Genomic DNA, 25979 nt, shown 5'->3' with positions numbered 1-25979 from the left:
AAACAACAATAAATTTTGATTCAGCACACCATAAAATACAATGTTAAAACACTTGAAACTTAACACTATATAATATTTAACAATTGTGCAATGAATGCTTTATATATCAACTCCAATCATTTATTTGTTGTTGGCTAACATTTCTATATAACTTATTGTATTATGTTACCATTTATTTCTTAAATTCTTATCTAAAATAACACCAACCATGCCGGTAACTAGGCGGATGCCTTCAGGGATGATCTCTTGAAGTTGATAACTCGTCAGTTGAAACGGTAAAGTTATTCCACATTAAGCAGCAAGTCCAGTTACTAAAATATTAAGGAGGTTCACGAGACTAAGATCCATACATTTACATGTTTTCCTTCTAAATAATACGATTGATCCAAGACTTCTCAGAGATTCTTCAATTATATACCAATTCTAGGAAATATAGTAAATATTAAAGCAATTTGAATATTAACTCGTAGGCTTTTGGTACATAGTGTGCACTATTGTATTGTATTGAAAGAAAATAACTTTATTTACTAAATACAGATGTTTTCATAGTATACTGAAATATCCAATAAGTTGTCAGCCAGTCCCATGAATTAAGTACTAATATCAATTAATAATTTTCGCCTATACAAAATCAAGAATCACTGTTCAATGTTAAATGTTTTCGATTATGCTAATATTACAAATATTCTTAAGCATATCTGGGTTATGCCAGCAAAATCAATATTCAAAAAATTCAACTCTTCCAAAATACTAAGCTACTAAGTTCCCCTTCAGCGAGAACTTCAAATGGTCAGTATAGAACAGCCCATCTCCAAAACAGCAAAGAGTTATGAACAACTACTGCTTTAACGATAACACCAATCTGATGAAGAGCCAAAACTGAAATGGAGTTAGTAAGTAGAGTCCTCCCTATAAAAATCTGTGAAGCAAAAACTGAAAATACATTTTGGATTTTGGATTAGTAAGCTTGGAGATTACTTTTTAACCGACTTCAAAAAAGGAGGAGGTTTTATGTTGGACTGTATTTTTTTAATGTGTGTTCGCCGATTTCACACGGAATTATGGACCGATTTTTGAAATTCTTTTTATATTTGAAAGAGTGCACTTCCGAGGTAGTCCCATTGGAACCAAGTCAGGATCTATTGGGGGTAAGAGGGGGAAATTGAGGGAAATCCTCAAATTTCAAAAGCACGTACAAAGATTTCAGAAGCCATTGCTTGCTTTTTAAGCACTTATCATAGCGTATCAGAAACCGTATAAACGTTGTAGGCAACTGGTTCTATGGTGTAACGATTAGAACGTTCAGCTCACATGCGGAGGTTGCGGGTTCGATTCCTAGCGGTGACAACAACTTTTTGTTTTTGTTTTTATCATTTTCAATCATTGTTTTTATTCCTATTTTTCCTCATACAGGTTGCACCTTTAGTTGGCCTACCCATTTTAATACTTAATAAAATAACTGCGTAGTTGATTGAGTAATTATATAACACTAAAAAGAGAAAAATTAAATATTTTTTACAAAAAGTATTGAACCGACTTCAAAAAACAAATAAGGAACTTACTAAAATGTAAAAAATAATCAAATTTAGATTTTCAACACACAAAAAAACGTTTTAAAATATACAAACAATACAGAAGTAATAATATAATTTTGTGACATATATACAAAATGAAATTACGAACAAAACTAATCTAATTTGTTGCTCATACCGCCCTCAAAGTGATCAGTTGGTAGTAGTTAAAATAATATTGTAAATAGATAAATAGAGGTATTAAGCTAAATTGTGTATATATAGTAGAAAATAAAATACGTGTAGTAGATAGGTTAAATAAGGTTTTTGTTTATTTTTATTTAGTTATTACAACGATTATGAAACATATATTTCATTTTAAAACGTTTTTTTTGTGTTAAATATCTAAGTCTGATTATTTTTACCTTTTAGTGAATTAGTTTATGAAGTCGGTTCAATTTTTATGTTAAAATATTTAATTCAATTTGATGTTCATGATAGAACTTGGGTAAAAGGCCCGATTTTAGTAATATATTTTAATACTATTTCGGATCAGTTTTTATTTTTATTTATTTTAATGGAGCTTCAAGTGATATGTTCTCACTTCAATTAACAAATAAATCTATGATTGACGACTATATTTAGGGTATTGCTATGGTTAGCAATTAAAGTTATTTCAGAGTTTAGAAAATGTCGATTCCAAGAGAGTTGATGCACATTGAAGTCTTCAAGGCTGGTGATTATATAACCTGAGATATACCAAAATATCATATTCAATTCCGTTCTATTGGGAAAGTTGAGTATGACTGTAATAAGCAAAATAATGATGTAATAACAGATGCCACGTTATAAAATGTGTGCAAATACAATCTTTTGCCGATTATTAATGATATATTGTAACAACAAAATTGCACATTTCAATGTCATTTGATTCGACTGAAGCAACAAAATACCGTTGAAAAATGTTCCCATAAGACTAAGCAAATTGGTCGGTTGTATACTTTCTTGGAAATATTGTTATGGCGAGACGGCGTTAAAAATGTTAAGCCATAAGAACATATAGGAATATAAATAATTTGCTTTAAACTAGAATCGTAACGAACTTTTAATACATTCAGTATCAGATATTGCAACATCTCTAAATCATATGTCAAGTTTATTCTTATATTTTAAATACAATAATAGAATTTATCCATTGGCAATATTTATCGTTAGACAATATTATCTTTAATATAAAAAAAAATTTTGTGTTATATGAGTGTTCTTTTCAATCGAAATAATTGCGTAAAACGTTTGAATAACCATTCATTCCTTTATAAACATTTTAAGGAAAATAGTTATAGTTTTCAATATTTTATACTAAACATCCAAGATCAACTTAGTAACATTAAAACATCGATATCATTGTATGATAATTCTATATTATTCGAAAATATTAATTCCAACTTTGCTGGTTGTAGTTTCTTCATTAATCATATTATTTATTGATTTATTTATGATGAAGACAATGGAAACAAATACAATGGAAATAAATCGGTATGGAAGTTAATTTTTTATAGATAAATAAATGACGAATTGCTAAATTAGGATGTGCTTTCTTTAACGTGCAGTATAAATAATTAAGGTACTACCGTAAAACAAAATGTCTTAGTTTAGCAGTAACAGTTTTTTAAAATTGAATAGCATTGTGCTTATATTTCAGTTTAAAGTTGTCTGACCCTCCTGAAAAAGATTCGATAAAATATCAAAATCACTGTATAACAAATATGTTATTATGTTATCATAAGTTGAATAAAATAATACTAATAAAATAATTAAAAGAATTTTAAGAATCATCAAAGAAAAGTAACAATATTTTAAATAGCTTTAGAACACAAAAGTTTTTTTTTTTTTTTTAAACCAATATTATGTTGAATAGTTTCTTACATATCAAAATGATATAAATAAGTACACATATCTATAAAAAGTAAATAATATACTTTATATCACAAACAAAACGCCTGTTAAAAATCCTCACTATATATTAACAATACTTGCGGTATGTGGACAGAAGTAATTAGTTTACAAACTCAAGTACTAAGTTTATCTGTCACCAAAAATGCCTCCTAACAGGGTCTGGCACACCAGAAAAAAAAACATCTTACTCGATACATACGGGCTCCCGCCAAGCTACTGAAGCTAAAAATACATCATCAATAGCACTTCGGTTTACATGACGTTCCAAAACATTTAGAAAAAAGAACACCATGTTTTTGCTTTTTGGAACATCACCTAACTAATAAGTTAAAGGTTCACAGAAGTTACGTAAAAAAATTATTTTCTCTATAGTTAATCAATATAAGAAGATATTGTTAGTATTTGAAACTTCATCTTCAATGTTAATTTAGTTTTATTTATTATTGTAAAAAAAACAATGAATATCTTTTGACATATGTAACATAATCAAATTAAATATAGATAAATATATTTTTTAGCATATATAAACTTTATCAGATGTATGGTTGTCAGATGTGCATGAAAGACAAATGGGAATCATTTAACCTTAAAGACTTTTAATCAAATATGTTAGGCCTATAAAATAGTTATAAAGGATTTTTTTTTAAATTTGAAGCTGCATTGCGAAAAATCGGTACCAATATATTTTATTTAAAGTATTGCCCGCTACTTCTTCCCATCCCTTAGGCAACTGAAATGTAACGTATGAGCGATGTGTCTTTTGAGGCTATTCACGAATCGACCCACATTGTTTGGTACCTTCATAAGATCTAAAGAGCTGCTCAGACAGGCCACGACTCTCGAATGTCGAAATAAACAGTATTCAAAAGGAATAAGGTCTGGAGAATACGGCGGGTAGGGTAGCACTTGCCATTTTAATGTTTCCAAGTATGTTTTCACCGGTTTTACAACATGTGGTCAGGCGTCATGCTGAAGAATATCATTGTTGTGTTTTTCCTCGTATTTAGGTCGTTTGTCAGGTAGTCATCGGCTCAAACTCATCAATTGCAGTCGATAGTGATCCCCATTGATGGTTTCATTAAGTTTTAGCAGCTCATAATATACCACACCAAGCTGATCCCATCAAATACAGAATATTAGCTTGGAGCCATGGATATTCGGCTTTGCTGTTAATGTTGATGCTCACGATTTTTTTCGATTTGAATCGATTTTTGATATTTCCATTGAAGCAGTATTTCACACATGACCAAACGCCATTCAATGTAACTTGGCTTCAATTCTTACGGCACAAAATATCCAAGCTTATTTTCTTCGAGCGACTAGAAATGGTTTCTTGTGTTACTCCCAATAATTCTGCATATTCTTCTTGCGTTTTACATGGATCATCATTGAGTAATGCATTCAAACCCTCGTCTTCAATTTTTTTTGGCTGTCCAGAACGCTCTTTGTCTTCGGTGTCAAAATCACTACTATTAGAATGTTGAAACTAGTATTCACATGTTGAAATCGATTAGCATGGTTGCCATAAACTTCACACAACATTTGATGACCTTCAGTTATCTTTTTTTTTTCAAATTGAAATAAAAAAGTAAAACTTGGCGCAAATGCGATTTACTCGGTACAAATTTACATTTGCAACACACTGAAAATATGTTTTGTTAATATTACATAGGATTTACTAACATCGATCTAATAGAGTAAACAAATTTCTAATTTCAAAATCTAGCAATATGAATCCATTAAAATCGATAAAGGCACTTCTTAAATAAAGAAATATCCCAAAGTTCTGTAACATTGTGCTTAGTTTAAGTAAACACATGTTTATTGACGAAAATAATCCAATAGAAAATCTTCAAAATTATCAATGAAATATGAAATTGTAATCTTTGAATATGTTTTGTAGAACAGCTGCTTATATATACTATATCACAGTTTAAACATTCACGTTTATAAGTAGGGTGATTATACTACGATATGATATTGTTATTACGTAACTAGTGCCAATGGAAGTTGTTCAATTTTTAGTCATATTTATATCTTTCATTCGTCGTCTAATATGCCTATTTAACGCTAATTAGTAATTAGTCTTGTTCTCGACTCATAAATGTCTATGAAACAATTGTAGGACTACTTTATTACATATGAATGTGTGTTACATGTTGAGCAGTTTAAATTTGGCTTTTATATATGTTATTTTTCGATTACTTGTACAGATATTATTTATTACATTTTTTATATTACTAGTTATTTGAAATTAGTCCAAAACTCTTTTTACTTTCTGAATAAACAAAGGCCGACCAAAAATTATATGTGTCACAATCTCTTCATTCATAAATAATTTCATTAATAAACAGTTATGTCAATTTTATAGAAATGTAAACTTTTATGATGAGTTATCGGTGTAGAATAGATCAGAACAAGGACAACTCTGGGTCTCGAACAGTGTGGTTTGCAATATTTTACTTCACTTATAAATTTAGAGAGAAAAAGGATATGGTAAAATATTTTAATATGGAGTGGACCTCTTTGGTTCTCTTCTATTCATAGGCATCTTTTATAATTTGTTAGGTTTTTTTTTCTTCCTCTATACTCCCACAACATCCCTGTACAAGTTTTAAAATTTATTGAACAATATCTGTATTGAACTGCCTTTTTTTCTACTACAATATAATATATTATAAACGCTGAAATTAAGTTTATAATGTATAAACAAGTACAAATTATTTAAAGTTTATAAGTTTATTTCATTTACCGGTTAGTCATTCCCATAATGATTGATATTGATAATCGAAAATAAATTAAGATATCACGCACAAGCCTTTACTTTTTCAATTTTAGGTTTCGGTATTGATTTCTTTAGATTGATTCCAGTATCTTGTTATGTTTTTCTGTTTTTTTACGAAATTTAACGTTTTATTTAAAGAACTATGTCACTAAAAACATTATTTATTGTTAACCATTATTGTTCCTCTGCCTTTTGGATTTATAACATACAAGAATCAATTATTTTTCAGGTCTACTCTTCATTAAGCGTTTTTATGTAAGTTTTCACGGATTTCCAGAACATTCGACTAAGTGTTTTTAGGTTACAGAATTTCTTATTCGTATCCTACTTTTATAACGGCAATTTTCTGATGGTTCCGCTTAATTAGACTAGATTTATAATAAAGTAAATACAGCTGGCTTCAGACTTCAGAAAACTCTCTCAATTCAATCAATATCATTCATATCAATTCAAGTATCAGCATCATCAACACTAGTTTTGATAAAATAAGGATCAACAACGTCACAGACTCATAACCCCCATCAAACAGTAACTTTTTGTGGACCTGGTAAATCTCGTATATCATGTCATTACAAACACATGATTTATGCTTATTAATATAGCTATTCATCCAATAATTCACCTAGTCGTTAAGGATCATTTTTCATTACCTAAAAAGGCATTTACCATGATGCTACAATCTCCTTAACCTATCTGATGTCCCTTGATAATAACTCTATATTCTCTGATACAGATATTGAGGCTTCTAGCATTCTTCATGATATATTATATATTATCTGAGAAATGAAGAAAAGAAGAAAGCATTTACAGCTGACGGAATCCAGTTAGAGCAAGTGCGAAAGTACAAGTGTATGAGATCAGTAATATAAGAGAAGAGAATGGCATCTACTACTGTGGCAATACTATAATCCGTCTCCTTCGAACGCTTATCTTGGACACTATTCAATCTGACATCTGTAAACTTGACGTCCTTCAAATACGATGCTTAAGGTAAAGGTCTCGTCATATTTCTCTCCGAAAGAGTATTAAGAAGCAACTTTGGTTATTGGAAAAAAATTGATAAAAAGGAATTTTGCGTGTTGATAAAATGTTACTTTTTGAAGGGAAAAAATACAGTTGAAACAAAAACTTGGCTTGGTGCCGAGATTCCGGTAACTACCTCAGGAAAATTAACTATCAAGGATTGGTATGCCAAATTTAGACGTGGTGAAATGAGCACCGAAGACGGTGAACGCAGTGGACGCCCAAACCGTTGTTACCGGACGTTGTTACCGGCAAAAACATTAATAAAATCCACAAAATAATTTTGAATGACCTTAAATTGAAATTGAATGAAATAGCAGACACTCTAAAGATATCAACTGAACGTGTACATCATATCATTCACAAATATTTGGGTATGAGAAAGCTCTGTGCAAAGTGAGTGCCGCGCGACCTCACTCTTGACCAAAAACAACGACGAGTTGATGATTCGGAGCAGTGTTTGAAGATGATCAAACGTAATAAACCCCAGTTTTTGCATCGATATGTGACTCCATCATTTCACTCCGAAATCCAATCGACAGTCATCCGAGTGGACTGTACACGATGAACCCGCTCCAAAACGTGGGAAAACGCAACAGTCGGCTGGCAAGGTTATGGCGTCTGCATTTTAGGATGCGTATGGTATAATTTTCATTAACTACCTTAAAAAGGAAGGACCATCAACAGCGACTACATAGCGTTATTGGGCCGTTTAAAGGACGAAACCGCCGAAAAACGGCTGCATTTGAAGAAAAAAAAACTGCTGCTTCACGAAGACAATGCACTGTGTCAAAAATCCATGAATAGGGCTTTGAATTGCTTCCTCATCCACCGTATTCTCCAGATCTGGCCCCCAGCGACTATTTCTTGTTCTCAGATCTCAAAAGAATGCTCGCTGGAAAGAAATTTTCGTCGAATGAAGAGGTGATCGCCGAAACTGAGGCCTATTTTGAAGCAAAGGACAAATCGTACTACAAAAATGGTATCGAAAAGTTGGAGAGTCGCTATAATCAGTGTATCACCCTTGAAGGGAATTATGTTGAATAAAAAAAACTAATTTTGCTAAAAAAAAAATGTGTTTTACTATGGTAGACCGAGGGCTTTTCAATTGACTTATTAGAAGTGAAGATGCGACAATCAATGCACAGTTGAGGAACAACTTTTTTGGATTCCTCGTAGACTTCTGTGGCGAAATCGACATTTTGGATGGAAGACGCAGGAATCCTGCACTACCAATAGCAGAGTATTAGTTGAGAAGTAGAAACTCTCCCCGAGCGCCGGCTATGGAATGATGATGATGATCATGTGTAACTTGCCATGGTGATCTGACATGACAAAATCGAACTGACTCTATCGTTTATTTATTAAATCCGTAGATTCGTTATGTACCCCTAAAACGGAAAAATGAGAAAAATTGATGACGCAATGTAAATATTTGTTTGATTAAATTCGTCAAATATGAATACAAATTGGAAACGTGGTCCAGGTTATTCAATGTATTTCAATGTTAATCTCTAATTTAAAAATCAACAAGCTAAATCGATTATATTACGTAGTTGTCGAGACTTTATAAACCGTCTGACATTTCATTTAAGTTAAATCGATTTTATATTGTATCTATTTCCATTTAACTGAATTAAATTAATATTGAATGCGTTACTATTAAATTTCTCAAACATTTTTCGAGGCGTTCTATTGTATTGTAACATGTGCGTAGTGACACACGGCGGTATACTGCTGCATAATGTGTAATATCCTTCTATTACGTTTTTTATACGGATTTAGTTCATTTAAACCGTTTCGTTCAGACCAAATGTTAATTGGCCAGAATGAAAACACTTAAACAATAAAACTTATTAGTTTATTACTAACGGTCATTTGACAAGGTCAAGTTTTATTGTAACAAAATTATGTTTTGTTTATTTTATTTACTCTATCAGTATACTTAAAGTAAGTTTTTGTATTAAAGAAGACACGATCAATAAATTGCTTTAAAATTGTCTAACGTAAATGAATGATAAATAACGACATGTCCTAACAATATAGTGTTGAAATATAGAGTGTATAAAGTTTTTTGTCTTGCATATTTAAAACTTTATTCACAAACATTGGTGGTTTTTGGCAACTTACAGATTCCCAGTTAAAAAATTGCTTATCTTTTCAGGACATCCAAGATTTTTTTTAAATTTAAATGCACATGACACACATTACAACTATCTAGTATTTCTAGGATTTCCTTCATGGTGTTTTTAAAATACAGATGTAACTTAACACCTAAACTTAACTAGTATTTGATGGATGTATCGATGCCTTTCACATAATTTACAGTTAGTTTTTACAGACAATTTATCTATATTAGTTCAAAGGGTTTTTGTATCTTCAATCTCCGGGTAGTCCACTGTTGTCTAGTTATTACTAGTTATAGTACTTTAATGTTTTTGTGATTACGCAATCTTTCTTAATGCTTTTTCGCAAACTTTTTAGTTTTTTGGATGACCATAGACACCCTTAGATCTTTGTAGATATCTGTCTTTCTAATGTATTATTAATTTCTAATTTATAATGTACTATAAGGCGTTAACAATACCGCGGAGATTTAATTTCTTTGTGCAACCCCATCCGGTGTTCCATCCGCAGGTCTACCACTGGCTTCAAGATTTGCTTGTTTTATAAAAGTTTACTGTGAAGAGTTAATTCTAGTTGTCGTACAAGCGATCACCACAGTTTTTGAGCCACATTTCAAGAATTTACCAAATTTGACCCGAGGAAGATGTTGTAGGAAATCCCACTAAAGCGTTAACCGAACATGTCAAATTACTTGTTAGCATTTTTACTTCTATATGACTTATTCTATGATTTTTATTATTTTAAAAACCATCTACCTGTCTTATCTATCTCTGTAAGTATATAATACTATAATGAAACACACCAATATAAAATTCTAATTCAAAACTTTAGCACCGATCAGATAGTTTTAATACCTATGGCAAAAAATATTGTTATTTGCAATAACGCAAATAACTCGATGAATAAGATAATGTTGCTAAGCTAAAGATACATACTATCAAACAAGTTTCGATTTATAATTTATACCAATTACTTGAAACTAGAAAGAGATTTTTCATATTGTAACATTATATATAGTATTATGCGGATGGTATTAACTTTTTAATTGGTTTGCAAGTAGAAGAACTCGTTCAGCAACATGACAACGACAAACTTTGAGAATAAAAAAATTATTTATTGAAAAATGAATATCAGAAATGATGTTATTTATACAGAGAAGTATTAGATAAAATCACCTCACAATAGACAAAATTCAAATGTTATTGATATTGAACTCGTTCAAAAACTCCACCAACAAGTATATTATAGTAAAATATATGCACTATCCTAGTGTTGTAGTGACTAGAATCATCGGTAGACTCACTAATATATTGAGACACTGACATGGACATTTGTAATTATTTACAAGAGATCTGAAATAATGATCTCAATCATTTTAATAACTAGGCTGGGATTGTCAAACTTCAATAACAACAAAACATACATATTATGTTAATTAGTTATACTTAAAAGAAATAATTCTTATTTTATATTCTTATAAATTTATCAACTAAAAATTAAAACTAATTCATATTCCTCATGTAAACATGTGAAATATAACAGGAAATGTATATAAATTTGTTAATAGAAACTAAAAATAAAACGTTTCTGCTATATGTTGGCTGATAAAACATTTCCGTCTGTTTTAATTGATATATTTATTTACAAGACAACATAACAAACCATTGAGACAAGATTAGTTTGCGCAAAATATTATCATAACAAAAAAAATGTTTGAACACATTTTTGCGCGACCTACATATCGTGAAGATAAAGAGGTCGTAGGTTACCTTAATTAAAGGAATCAATTCATCATTTGACACTTCTGAATTTTATAACGAAGAGAAGGTTCAACTGTTGGTCAGTTATTAATAAGACTCCTTGGGATTGAGTTGAAAATATAGTATTTAAAACCGGTAATAAGAAAGTTAGTTATGTGAGGAAATAGTTTAACAGAGAAGATTGGTTATTGAGAGCTTTCATCATTTCTAGAAAACGTGTGTACTCTTTAGTTATGTCAATAAAATCGAATGGGTAAGATTATTATTTTTTGTAAATTTAAGGTTATGTGGTGAACAATTTTTGTCATAATAATATTTATCGTCGCTGAAGACTATATATAGATAGATATGAACACGTGAAATAAGTAGAGTCAAATCTGCCAAATACGAAAGATTGGATAAACCCTTTCATTTACGTGTACATAAAGGTTTTTTGTGCATATGTTCAAAAATCCAAAATCTTGCTCGATTCTAACATTGAGCTTAAGTTTGATTTTGCATTGAGAAAATGTTTACATTGCCAAGATTCAAACTTCTTGGAATGATGCGAGGAGAGAGATGGATTAATAACTTTAAAAGTATTGACGGGAATTTTCCCAACTGCTTATATAACGAGTTTTTCTCCAATATTGGGTTTAAACACATCACTTGCAATCGAGCGAACGCTCATGACGTTTTAGATCAATTTGAATTTCGAATTCTCATATATTTTTAACAACTAAAAGGTTGAAGCCAAATTTTTTCTTATGGATTATGACTATTATACAGCTTAAATGTTTTATACTTAAATCGCATCCAATTATTATTGAGTTTTCCTTGAAAACATTTTCAACTATCAAATCTGACATAGAATAAAATGTATCAAATTTTCAATAAATATGCTTCTAAGTGCTTCATTATTTTAGGAGTATTCTAATATTTTAAATTATAATTTTATTTAAATTTATGTTCAATCTTTACTTGAATTGTTTTTTTTTATATAACGCTGATTTTAGTCAACTGGAAACACAACTCTTCTATTGTTATTATCCACTTTTAATATTAGTTAAATTATTTGCTATTGCTATTGAATTTTAAAGTTTCTCAGGCTGTGTGACTGTGTTGTGTCCGATTGATACGATCTTTTTGTTGCTGTGTTGGCAAGCATATCTAGAAATAATCTTTAATTTATTAATTATAATTTTAAGCAATATAGGGAAAGATGATGATACGAAAAACGAAAATTATTATTTTTAACTAAAAAATATACTTTTCATATTTATAAATAATGAGTTAGTGATTTTGCATTAAATTATATTATAAAAATAACTATATAACTTCCGGTGAATCTGCTCTGAGCAAAACAAGAGTTTTATAAATACTTGTCAGTTGACGGAAATATTAAAAATCACGCTGAATAAGGATTCATTCAAAATTTTAGAAACAATTCATGGCTCGGTAACATCGCGAAAATACACCTGCTCAAATTTCGTTGTTTGTTTTTTGACCAAATAAAACACTGCAATCATGTCCAGCCTCTACATATATTCGAAAAACTGCTGACATGCTGTTGTTTTTTCTGTTCATTTGTTCAACAAAGCTGGAGAAGCTGTCATTTTGTAAATATAGATAGCATTAAAAGTAGTCCTCGAAATAGCTCAAAACTATGGAATGGCTAAGTTCAATGAGTGCATAGCATCAAATGGACTATGTTCAAGTGGATAAAAACCAATGCAGACGACAAAATTAAATTATTTTTAAAAAATAAGGAATTTTCTATTTGGACGCATGTCATATATTGTGAATCAATAATCTATATTTTTTTCAAATCATTTTTTATGTTAATTGCTTAAACATCTCTTGGTCGTCAGATCTTCATTTTTATTATGTTTCCTCTACAACAAATACCGAATAGATACACCGAATAATAATAATCCTTTAGTTCAGAGCTAATTCTTTCAAAAATTTTAAGTTTATGTTAATAGCTGAAGAGTTTAAAACTATATATGTTTCATCTTGAAATTGACCATTGTTTGGTATAAACAGATTACAATATTCGTGTTCTTTATTAAATAAATGAATTAAATCTATTTTAAACTAAAAAAAGGTTACAGAATATGATTGTTGAAGCAGTTATATATTCATTAAATAAAATATTACACTCTTATATTATGTTATGATGACAGTCTATAAAGAACCGTTATGACGAAACCAAACGAATTATTGGGATATACACATATCGTTAGCGAGGCAGTGTTAGCAATGCAATTCTAATAAAAATATTTATTTTTAAACCATATGTACACTATGTAACTTATCTTAACCTATTTAGTAGTACACGTGTGAAATAATTCAATGCTGTACACTACTACTGATGATGGCTGCATCTAGGGCACTACAATGTTTATAGACACACAAACTTCTTAAATAATTATTCTCACAGCTCATATAAAGTACACTTAAAAAATTAACACATTTTATTTGCTGTAAATTAGTACGACTGTGATGTAATTTTAAAGAATTTACAATGGATAGCAAGACATTAGAGAAAGTTTTAGTTTTCTTAGTTTCTTTTTTCTTAATTTTCTAAAAGTTATTTACAATAAGGCGCCTTTTATTTTTTTATCAAAAACGTTTTTTTTTATCAAAAATTCAAACTCATATCATTCCGCAACCATCTCATTCAGGTTAATTGGATTTCTGATTATTTTAAGTAAATCGTTTCGACCGGATATTTTCAGTTGGCAAGGATTTTAAACTGAAAGGAGGAGGAGTACATCTTGTTGCATATTGGTAACATTACTCTATATTGCTCTGTAGTCTGATTTATTATCCAGGTCAATTATATCGGTTATATATCAGTGTTTTATATACTTTGTTTTCCAACGATTAAAATAAGCGATCAGTAAAATGTGTGACCTCTTAAGTTAATTTATAGAAACCTACAAACATTAAAAAGGATTGTGGCCAGACAATATAAAACTACCGCGATAAAAGTAACAACAGAACTAAACACTCACTGAGTAATAACAATACAACAGGAGCTCTCCAAAGCTCCCAACATTCATGGAAAGGCTGCGATTGCGAAACTTTATAACTGAAGCCAAAGCTGTGCTGCGAAAGAAGTGGTGTAACGATTTTAAAACCTGTACACTTCATAATTGGAAGAACTCTCCAATAAACAAGCATGGGGGGGTTGCGTTATGATTATGGGACAATATCGTGTTATTCAGCTGGTCCTCTTATTCACATCACTGTCGGAATGATTAAGTTCTTATGATAACTAGCATATTCCTGCCTAACACTGTTATATTCCAAGGATATAACGCGTAGCCAAAAAGTTCCAGTCTTGGTTAGAGAAGCATCAGAATATTACCAAACATCTTCCCTGGACAGCACAATCGCCAGGAAAGTAGGGAGTAGATTACTACCTCCAAAATCAAATGAAGCAATTGAAGTTGAAGCAATTGGCGGATGTTTTGCTACAAGAATGGAACAAAATTAATTTGGAATCTATATGAATCAATTCCGCTAAGAATAGCAGTGTTTTTAAAGAAAATCGTAGCTCAACGTCTTATTAATATATGAAAATTGTGTATATGTTAGATGCTCATCTTATTTCGTCCATCTCTTGTAGATGCTTTAAATTTAACTTCACTAAGCAGCAAGGATCCACAAAATATGATGATTCATTATCATATTAAAATATGATATATATTATTCAATTAATTTTGAAATTCTACTAACAAACAATCACTCACATTCAAGTCATAGTAGTTTAATCGATATATAGAGACATAATAGAACTACTCATTTTGTTGCCAAGGATTTAAATTCCTGTCCATTATAGGCATGGATATTTATGGTATTGATTGTTTACAGGCCTAAAAGTAAAATCTCAGACGAAATATATTATTAATGCCCATAATACAAATGACAGGACTAGACAGGGTTGTATGTATATTGTATGTAAGATAGAAATGTTTCTACATGTTACATTTATGTTAATTCGAATTTGTCTAGTGCTTATCTATGAACAATATTATTTACTACATATACATATACCGCATCCGCGGATATGTTAAGTCATACAACCGCCAACATTATCAACAATATCAGTCCGTTCAACAAATCACTTCCTCGGTACTAAACTTCTGACGAAGATAAACAATATACAAGAGAATATTTGTAAAATTAGGTCGGGATTCAAAATTGAAAGCAACATTGATGATATCGCCTAATCGTCTTCGGTATTTAACATTAGGCTCAAATTTTCAAAACATTAAATTTGAAATTATTTAATCCAAACGCAGTTTGACCAGTACACGTCCCTTAACATTTTTTTTCAGACGAATCAAAACTTTTCTAGCCGTCAATTTTTTTTAAGACGAAATCAAGTTCTTAGCACGTGTTTGCTTAACTGTGTAACGGCAAATCGTCAACAGCAAGCGCGTAAGAGACAGAATAAAAGAGTAATGTAGACAATATTTGAATAAATTAGTTGCCACATAAATTTGTTGTGTTTTATATGCTTTATATTAAGCCTATGTGCATTTCAGAGTTAATACAACATCCCATTTCAATATTACATACTATTAAACAGCTATAAAAAACCGTTATAAATTTTGTTTAAGTCATATAAAAAAGATAAAAACAGATATATAATATGTTTATAGATATATATATATATATATATATATATATATATATATATATATATATATATATATATATATATATATATATATATATATATATACATATATGTGTGTGTGTGTTTCTGAAAATTCTAATGATGTGTGAAAATGTTACGGTAATGCACCATGCCCTAGATTCCCACCAGAAAAACTCATCTCGCTGAAAATAGCCTGATTCCACGGAGATAGTACCCAGACATAGAAAATGTCTATCTTCTGTGACCCCCTAAAAATACGTTTTTTTCCTATCGTTCATAGGACAATGCCCGTAAATTTTACACTTTCCCATATGTAAAAGCACATGCGATACCAAATTTTGGCGCCCTCGAAAAATGTCCCGTACCATCCCCTATGTACAAACTAAGGGTGTGGCCCCCACCACTTCCTAACTGTAGTGTGGGGACTTGGATAAAGACAGTTGGTGGCGTCTGCTACACACCAGTCTCGCGTTAATGCTAGTCGCAGCTAGTGTACTGTATTACTACCGTTGTACGTGTTAACATCGAAAGCGTTCTTTCCATTTAGTTATCGGGTCGTTCTTACACCATGATGTTCATATAGACTTATTCATTTTTCGTTCGATTTGGATTGTTTTAAATTTGTTTCTCTTATCCCTTTGGATTATATTACTATCACAATGTGGGATTCAGGCACTACCGATTCTTGCGAAATATGCGAATTTTCGAGGTAATTTAATACCGTCAATGAAAGTAAAATTGTTTTCATAATTTACCGCTATTCTCAAAGAAAGTCTATTTAAATCATTAAAAGGATTTAAATGGACTGGCATTAGATTGACACACGCGAATTACTTATTCTTAAAATAATTTTATCTCATCGTGATCATTGGATGAAATTTAAGACATGGACATCCTTAATATTATGAATTTAATATTTTAATAAAGGAACATTCTATAAATTTAAAATTTATTTTGTTATCCTTCCGATCGTATACTGGTATGATTTTTTACGCAAAACCAAAAACTTGTATTTCAGTGGCGTGTATCAATAAAATATTTCTATAAATTAATTTTAATTATGTTAATTTCTCAAGTTACAATTATTAACAATACCTTGTCGTCAACTTACAGAAAGAAGAATGATTGCCAAAATTCAGAAGATATTTCATTATACGAGGGTACAGCACCACTGCCAGAAACATGTACAACTGACTCATCTCCTAGTTGCCCGTCCCGGAGATCTCTGGACGACGTTGATTCGAGCTCCCACGATTCAGGATACGGTGCTAGTTATCAAGGAGAAAATGGAAAGTTCCTATCGTACGCGTCGCCCACTAGGGGTTTATCCTTTTCGTTTGAGTCTGGATCAATGTGCTCGATGGAAGACGACTTTCTGGAAGACTTTTCCGATGTGGAACCGTTAGAGAAAACGTCCGTTTTGCCGAAGGATTTCTGTAAACTCATAAACGACCCACTGGAGATACGGTCAAAGTGCACGGAGAAGAATTCACCAAAAGACACCTTTATCAGACCTTTGTTCCGGCGAGCCCTATCGTTACAAAACACCAGACCAAGTACGACCCCGAACAGTAGTCGTGTACGTACCAATCTGTTCAAGAGCGACGACAATGAAAACAAGGAGAATCGTCCTTTTAAACGACCTGACCCACCAACAACATTGGAGAGCGTATTAATTAAACGATCGAAATTGTTCGACGAACATTCGCCGCCTCAACAGAAATGTCGTTCACCAGCGAGACCGGTGCTAAAGCGCGCGGTCTCTGCGACAGAGGAGAGTATCATGTGCGCAGTTCAAAGGTCCTCTACAGAACCGGACTTGATCGGTGATTTCAGCAAGAGTTTCTGTCTGCCATTGACTAAAGGTAAACATCAGGATTTAAAAGCTATTACTCCGGAAACACTGGCCAGATTAATAAAAGGGGACTTCTCTAATACGGTGGAATCGTTCAAGGTCATCGATTGTCGATACCCATATGAATTTATTGGGGGACACATCGAGGGAGCGCTGAACATTTACACCAAAGAACAGATCAGCGAGCTGCTGCATGAGAATCACGTGCCTGCTAGCAATAATGGCAAAAGGCACATTCTCGTTTTCCATTGCGAATTCTCAAGCGAACGTGGTCCAAATTTGTAAGTTTTTCTCTCCTTTTACTCCATAAACTTGTTTTTCTAACACTTTTTACTATTATTTCCAGATATCGTTACTTGCGTAAAGAAGATCGACAAAGGAATGTTAATTCATATCCAACATTGCATTATCCAGAAATATACCTTTTGGAAGGCGGATACAAAAGTTTTTTCTTCAAGTTTGCCGAAATGTGCGTCCCGATCGCATATAAAGAAATGTTACATCCTGATCACGAAGAAGATCTTCGTCATTTTCGACAAAAATCAAAGACATGGAATGCCGATAACCGCCATAGACCTACCAGAAGTCTGAAAAGATTGTAAAAAATAGTTTTTCTTACCCGTAATAGTACAAAATACCGTGGTTTTTAGTTCAACTAATTTTGGGTACCTTCTTAATCACAGAAGCGAATGATTCTTATTTGAATGAATGGGAGTATGGGTTTCTATTTATATTGTATCATATTGATGCGTTATAGTAATTCTTTAAAGATTTATATCATATATAATATATATATATTTGTAGCTTTGTCTGCTCACTCATAAAATGAAAGGGCCTTCAATATGCAATGCTACCCACCAAAGTTTCTTTTCTTTTTAATTTTATGCGGTTGACTTATGATCACACGTATTTTATGTGTGTGAATGTTTTTTTTATATATATTTTTGTTTATGTGCAATTTTTCCTAGCAATAATGATTTTGTGATTTTTTTGTTTTCTTTTACCAAATGTCACGTGGATATGCACTTATGGTGTAAAATCCATTTATATTTATTTTAAATTGTTCTAGACCTTAACTGTAACTTCAGTATTTTCCCATTTAGCATATATAGTGTGTTCTAAACAAAATTCACAGGGCGAGGAAGAATAATTCATAACCAAAATTTTGTGATTTGTTCAATGAACAGACTGAATATTATAAGAAGTCGCCTCTTATGAATTTTGTTCATACAACAATTTGGAACGGAGTGATATAAATGTATATAAAACGTTATATTAATTTATAAATAAAATTATTATATTATTTAATTTTAATATGTCTTTTTTTATAAGCACTGAATTGTCAATATAAACACCCAATTATCAAATACTTATTCGCATTATAGCGAAGAAGATTAGCACAATAGGACTTGTCTACCTGGTACCTGAAGATTTCTGTGGTACCTGTTCGGTTCGCTCAATGATCTTTATCCCTACACGTACCCCCAAATCCTATTGATGCCTTTTATTGCTTTTGTTGGTTCTAAAAGCAAACAAACCGCATAAGGTGAATTTTTTGACAATACTTTAACTTTCCATTTCTTTTTACGTCGTTGCTCTTAAATCGTTTATTATGTGTTAACATCAATAACATGAGCATTTTATGTATCTTTTTTCACTTACAGAAAATGACATAATGAAATTATAAGATTTACATTTCCTATGAATCTGATTTAATTTATTAATCTATAATTAATTTAATCTTAATCAATTTATTTTGACATACATTAGCAAATTGATGAATTTTAATGTCAATATTAAACGAAATTATATTATTTCCAACAAAATTACTTTTGTATCAATATATATACCTATTGATAATTAATTAAAAAACAAATAGGTAAATTGTTAGATATATATTTATTTCAATATATTTAAATAATATAAAGAAAAAAGTATTTTTATGATATTCCATATACAAATTATTTCTCTTGATTGACATCAAAACATAAGTCTCTTCTACTAATATAATTATATCTAATAAAAACAATTTAGTATATCAACCTCAAATGAAGTTATATTCTTCCTAATGCAATTATTCAGCATTTTATTTTTTTGCCCTTAAAATAAAATAAAAGCATTTTAAATATACTCTCTCCCTCTCTCTTAAAACTTCAGACTACATGGTTAATATTACATTCATATGAATACAATATTTCTGAATCAATTTATATATTTAAAATTGATTTTCTTTATATAAAATTGGAAAATACTTTAATACGACAAAAAAACTTGTATTCTTCCTAAGCCAATAACGTTTATAATAATGGTTGTAGCCTTCAATAATTGAGATAAATTATACAAATTTGAAATATGAGTTGGTAAAAATAAAAAATTACTTTTTATCACCAATCTATTGGGGACATTTATATAATAATTTGTAATTTATATATATTTAATAGTAACAAAAATATTATACCAAATAATAATATATTTAAACTATAATATAATAATAGTTAATACTTTGTTTATTATTATAATTGTTTTATTCATATCATTCATTTCATTGTTGATGTAGGAGATATAAAACACTTATTTCATTTTTGAGATTCAGAGCATAAAAAAAATTAAATGCCTAATTAATTCATTCGCATCTCTATGTATTTAAAAAAAATTTCCTTATTAAGTCCATAATATAACAGATAATTTTATTTACTTAGATACATTATCAAAGATTTGTATATCAAACAGAAATTGTTCAGTAGAACTAGATAAAGACAAACAAAATTAAATTAAAAAAATCGAGTTTAATGAAAAATAATCAGTAAACATTTAAAGTAAGATTTAAGTTTTTGATGGATAAGATTAACAAAATAAGATGGAACTTGTATTTTTATTTGTGAATATATTGATTTATATTATTGAAGCATTATTGTAAATTATCAGCTTTATCATCATTTTCATGTCTCAAAAAAACTTTAATATATAAAATAATAGTTTTGTGTTAACAAGATGATGGATGAGATTAACAAAAAAAGATGGATTTTATAATATTTTGCAAATACATCGACTAATTTTATTGAAGAACTCTTGCAAATTATCAATTTTATCATCAATTTTGTATGGTTGAAAAATGCACTAATTCAAAATTATTTAAAAAAAAACAATAGTAAACAGATAACTCAACTTATTTTATTAGATCATATGTTTTTATTTTTATTGACAATATGGCGAGCTTAAAATTAAATCTAAATTCTATTTTATGTTTACGAATAAAATATCAAAAATATACGAACAACAAGTAAACAACGTAAATTGAACCCAAGGAAAGTTTTTAAATACAAAATTTCATTTTATTATTGAATTTATACATACACTATTTATACTAAATTGGATATATATTAAAGTTAACAATTAAGGTCTAGAACAATTTAAAATTAATAAAAATCGATTGAATAATGACGAGAGGGCATATCGTTATAAAATTTAGTATAAAAGCACCTATAAATTAACAGCTGATTAAAAAAGACTGGAAAAAATAGAGAACACGGTTTCCCATATATAATACATGTTTTTAAAGCCATCTAATTACGCACTTCTACAAGGAATAAAATATTTGCAGTATAATGTATGATATTTGGCAATGTATCAAAATTAAAACAGAAGATCCAGAAATAAAACACATTCATGCACACATGCATACATCATTTGTTATGCGTGGATTTATAAATAAAGTATATGATAGTGATAATCACAATAGAGAAACTATTTTATAGAACAATTAAACTACTATATTATAATAAATATATAATATTCAATATAATATAGATAAATAATAAATATTTAAAAACAATTCATCACATACATACATTTACACGTATTTTTTTAAAATATTACATATTAAATGTATAAACCAAAACACAAACACACACACACACAATATAAATTCGACTATGGTGTTCAGAAAAATGATAATGAAGGTACCCTGACAACATCCTACTATCGACTGAAGAAGAAAAGGTCTTTAGGAATTTTGCCGCCAAAAAGTATGTCTTGGGAAAAAGCTCTCCCCACCATCAACTTCATAGGTACAGGGATGATTTCGCGCCCTTGGCTAGCTAATAAAAGCGTTGGAAGGGCCCTAAGAAATCAGTCTACGTTCTAGCTTCGAACAGTTCAGCTGGTGTGATACCACAATCATTTAGCAACACTGATAACAATTTTCTCTAAATATGGATCTTGAAGATCATCTTTTACCTTCAGAACATTTGTCAAGGTAAATAATAATTTAAAATATATGTATTTTCTAAATCTACATTTCCTATAGTTTTATTTGTGCAGTAATAAATAAGTGTAATATATTAATAACATTGTTTTTTTTAATTACAGACATAACATGGAATACGTATCACTGTATGATACCAACTCTCGAGATTCTGGCTTTGACGATATTGCTTCCCAAGAAACATTAAACGATGATGGATTCCTCGAAGAATTTTCGGAAATTCATTTTCCCAGTGTTTCTCAGCTTCCCACCAGTTTCTGTAATCTGATTGAAAAACCCATAGTAGCAGCTACAATACCAACACGCACAATGCCAGATTTATCAGAAGAATTTACGAGTCCTCTTAAAAAGAAGCTGTGCCAACGATCTGAAAACGAAAATAAAGGATTCGCTATTCGAAGAAAGAAGCTTTTAAGGAAGACGCGATCAGAAGAACCAGAAAAATCAACAACAGTGCAACAGAAAAGTTTCAAGTTATTTAGTTCGGAGGAAATAATTAAAAGTGGTATACAAAAATCATGTGAGAGTGATCTTGTTGGAGATTTCACTAGGGAATTTTCGTTGCCCTTGACTGAGTCGAAGCATAATGATCTCAAAGCCATAAATGGTTCAACCTTAAGAAAATTAATGCGTGGAGAATATAGTGATAAAGTAACAACTTTTAAAATTGTTGACTGTCGTTATCCTTATGAATATGAAGGAGGTCATATTACTGGTGCAATGAATGTATACACACACAATCAATGCGAACAACTTTTAGAAGATTGTATAGGTGTTGATATATTAATCTTTCATTGTGAATTTTCTGCTGAAAGAGGTCCAAACCTATCCAGACACTTGAGGAAGGAAGATAGACGTAGAAATGCTGAAAGTTACCCATTTTTATGTTTCCCAGAGGTGTATATTTTAGAAGGAGGTTATAATAAGTTTTATAGTGAAGATTCTAGTTATTGCTCTCCAAACAAATATGTACAAATGATTCATCCGGAATATACCAACGAATTGAGGTTTTTTAGACAAAAATGCAAAACGTTGGATTCTGATACACATATTGTTAGGAAAAAAAACCAAAGAAGCATGAATGTAAAAAAATTAACCTTTTAATATCCTGTTCTAATGTATGAATGAGTCTTATCAATAATGTATGTTAGTGATTTTTACACAAAAATGTGCAATTATTTTATAGTGCAATTATATAAAATGAAAAATGTGATTATACATTTGTAGGATCGAAATTTCCTACTGTGAAGAGCTTTATATCATAGAAATATATCATATAGTGATTTAAAAAGAGCGCTTTATTAATAAATATAAGTTATGTAAATATAGAAATTATATATTAATAAACCATATTGAATTATGTATATGTTTTTTTACTTTTTACAATTTTTGTTTTATAGATACCAATAACTATCATATTTATAATTATAATAACAATTTTTGTTAACCAGTTGCGATAATACTTTGGACAAACTCTTATATTATCTATGCTCTTTCTTCTGAATACTAAGATGTTCTTCAGTTTATCTGAAAAACCTTGTTACTTATAAATATAAAATTCATCCACCAGTCGTTTAAACAATTTTCTATTTAATCAGTCTGTTAAAATGATACTGTTAAAATTCACTTGTTTTTTCTTTGCTTTAGCTAAAAAGTATAATAGTTTGTTCAATCAATTAAATAGTATGTAATATAAAGTTATTTATGTTATCTTACATCATTTTGTTCATGTAGTTTGGTTAAATTTTTCTGTGTTGCCTATATTCGTTGTTGTTATTGTTTATCTGAACTGGATCTATTGCTTAACGTGGGCTCCGAACCACGGTCCTCGGCATTCGGCCCAGAAAGCATCTGATCTTACACAGCCTGGTGTCTGATATGACTAGGATAGGGTTATGCGTTTAAATACATTTACAATAACAATCAAAAACACAAAGTATACCCATGCTTTGAGGGGTTCGAACTCGCGACTATCTGAACTATCGACAGACTATACAGTAGTTGGAGAACATTTATCTCGCCTATAACCGCTGCAGTTATTAAACCGGTTTGACTATTTAGTTAATAAAATTCTTCGGACCATAAAATACTAGATAACTATTAAAACAATTAAATTAATCTAATTTTTACTACACATTAAATTTCCAAACTAATACGACCAATTTTGAATTTTATCGAGACAATAGTGTTGTGGGTTCTATACCTTCTTACCTTGCTATTAAAAGGTTATAAGTTCAAATCCCGCTGAAACATGGATGTTTATTTCTACTTAAAAATATACTATATCTTTTAACAAAACTAATTTAATATCAGTTTAACTAAAAGTAAATTAAATATGAAATTATCATTTAAATAATATTACAATTAAAAGCTTTTGCGCCATCTATACGGTACTCGGAACATTCTATTCATTAGATTCCTGTATTGGTAAAATAAGTGCTAGAGTTATCACAATACAATAATTAAAAAAATGTTTTATTGATAACTGAATATAAGAATGAGAAATATTATTAGGGATACCTTAATACTAATATTAAACTATTTTTCTCATATCTAATCCGTGGCTCAAATGCTGGGAATGAACAAAATAATATAAACACTTGACATATACACAATATCTATTTATTAATATTGGTGGAATAGGTTCTATTGAAATGTTGCCCGATTTTTGTGCCAAAATATCCATCTATTTCTTATTCTGCTCTAAAACTCTCTATAAGATTTTTTAAAATATTTTTTCGAAGAAAAGTTGTATTTCTAGGATAAAGTGGACCATTACCAGATATTATTATTAAGAAATTTGGTGCAAATAGAGGAAAAAGTTACACCCGTAAATTTAATAATTGTTTTATTTTTTTTTATTTTAAAGTATCCTTTTACCAACTATGGGTTTATCTGGACTGGACCTACAGTTTAACGTGGGCTCCGAACCACGGTCCTCAGCATTAAGCCTATAGACTGGCGAGTGACCAACTTTAGAAATCCTCCCAGAACACATCCGGTCTTACCCAGCCTGTTAATAATTTTAGACAGACAGTTATTTAAAAAATGAATGGATTTGTGGATGTAACAAAAAAATGCGTTGTACTATTTTCCCTGCTTACTTTTGGTGGCGATAAAGTTTGGACGGAAATAGAAGTCACCGATGTAGAGTACTTCAGTTAATAATAAAAAAATAAAAAGACATGAAAACTCTACAATCGATCTTCATAATTCTATGGAATTTGCATTACTACAATCAACTAATATTATGACTCCATTAGATTCTGCGTATTGGATAAATATACAGAGATATAACGAAAATGTGTCAAATAATAGGTATGATTTTAAAAAAATTAAATTTTGTGGAGGGCATATTTCGTGGACTTATAAATGTTTCAGGTGAACTAAATGAAACTCTAAGCGAACACCTAAAGAATGCTTCAATATTTAAAGGCAACTCCAAAGAAATACAGAACGATCTGTTAGTGTATGCTTGAAGTTTGTCATGAACAAATAATTGAGGAAATTAATAATTCTTTATTTTGGGCGATTATGGTGGACGAAACAACTGATGTTGCTGCAAAATCTCAACTAGTTGTTATTTTTAGATATGCTCGCGATGGTGAGCCAATTGAGCGTTTTTAGAACTACTTAATTCCTGAAAAATATATTGCAGAAACACTTAGTAAAACAATTGTAAGCGTTATAAATCCTTTAATTCAAAATGCACCCAACAAACTGATCGCACAAAGCTATGATGGAGCAACGGTGATGAGAAGCCAACATGCCGGCGTTCAAGCATTAATTAAAAAAATATATATCGCTTTGCTCACTATGTACACTATTATGCGCACCAGTTAAATTTGATTATGTCTAAAGCTGTTTCAACAAATAAGCAAGTACGTATATTTTTTGACAATCTACATGACATTCCTGGTTTTTTAAATAATTCACCCCAACAAGTAGAAGTGTTAAACAAAGTTGTGAACAGAAGAATCTTCCATGGCGCTCCGACCCATTAGAATTTTAATATACGGACTATTATTGTTGCGTGTGTACGAA

General features: G+C 30.3%; 2 protein-coding genes and 1 long non-coding RNA gene across 4 annotated transcripts; 2 read left to right on the top strand and 1 right to left on the bottom strand.

The window, feature by feature from the left end:
* Nucleotides 1-11274: 11274 nt before the first annotated feature.
* Nucleotides 11275-18985, top strand: LOC143197661 (M-phase inducer phosphatase). Of its 2 annotated transcripts, none has more exons than XM_076406266.1 (3): nt 11275-11415; nt 16930-17952; nt 18018-18985. In XM_076406266.1, the coding sequence occupies exons 1-3, from the start codon at nt 11396-11398 to the stop codon at nt 18271-18273; spliced, it is 1299 nt and encodes a 432-aa protein (XP_076262381.1). In that variant the 5' UTR covers nt 11275-11395; the 3' UTR covers nt 18274-18985. The 2 variants fall into 2 exon arrangements, with proteins under 2 accessions (XP_076262381.1, XP_076262380.1); XM_076406265.1 differs by lacking the exon at nt 11275-11415 and adding an exon at nt 16274-16525.
* A 2812-nt stretch (nt 18986-21797) lies between these two features.
* Nucleotides 21798-23044, top strand: LOC143197197 (M-phase inducer phosphatase 1-B). The gene is made up of 2 exons (XM_076405442.1): nt 21798-21926; nt 22040-23044. The coding sequence occupies exons 1-2, from the start codon at nt 21883-21885 to the stop codon at nt 23037-23039; spliced, it is 1044 nt and encodes a 347-aa protein (XP_076261557.1). The 5' UTR covers nt 21798-21882; the 3' UTR covers nt 23040-23044.
* Nucleotides 23045-23153: 109 nt separating this feature from the next.
* Nucleotides 23154-24173, bottom strand: LOC143197198 (uncharacterized). The gene is made up of 3 exons (XR_013005947.1): nt 23878-24173; nt 23652-23817; nt 23154-23582 (listed from the first exon to the last, which is right to left on the bottom strand). It is a non-coding gene; the product is annotated as an uncharacterized LOC143197198 (long non-coding RNA).
* Nucleotides 24174-25979: the final 1806 nt, after the last annotated feature.

Source organism: Rhynchophorus ferrugineus, unplaced genomic scaffold, assembly GCF_030347505.1.
Source record: "Rhynchophorus ferrugineus isolate W39M unplaced genomic scaffold, kcgeb_rfMv2 rfM5, whole genome shotgun sequence".
In the NCBI taxonomy this organism is placed as follows: Eukaryota; Metazoa; Arthropoda; class Insecta; order Coleoptera; family Curculionidae; genus Rhynchophorus; species Rhynchophorus ferrugineus.
This window is presented reverse-complemented; position numbering and strand designations above follow the sequence as displayed.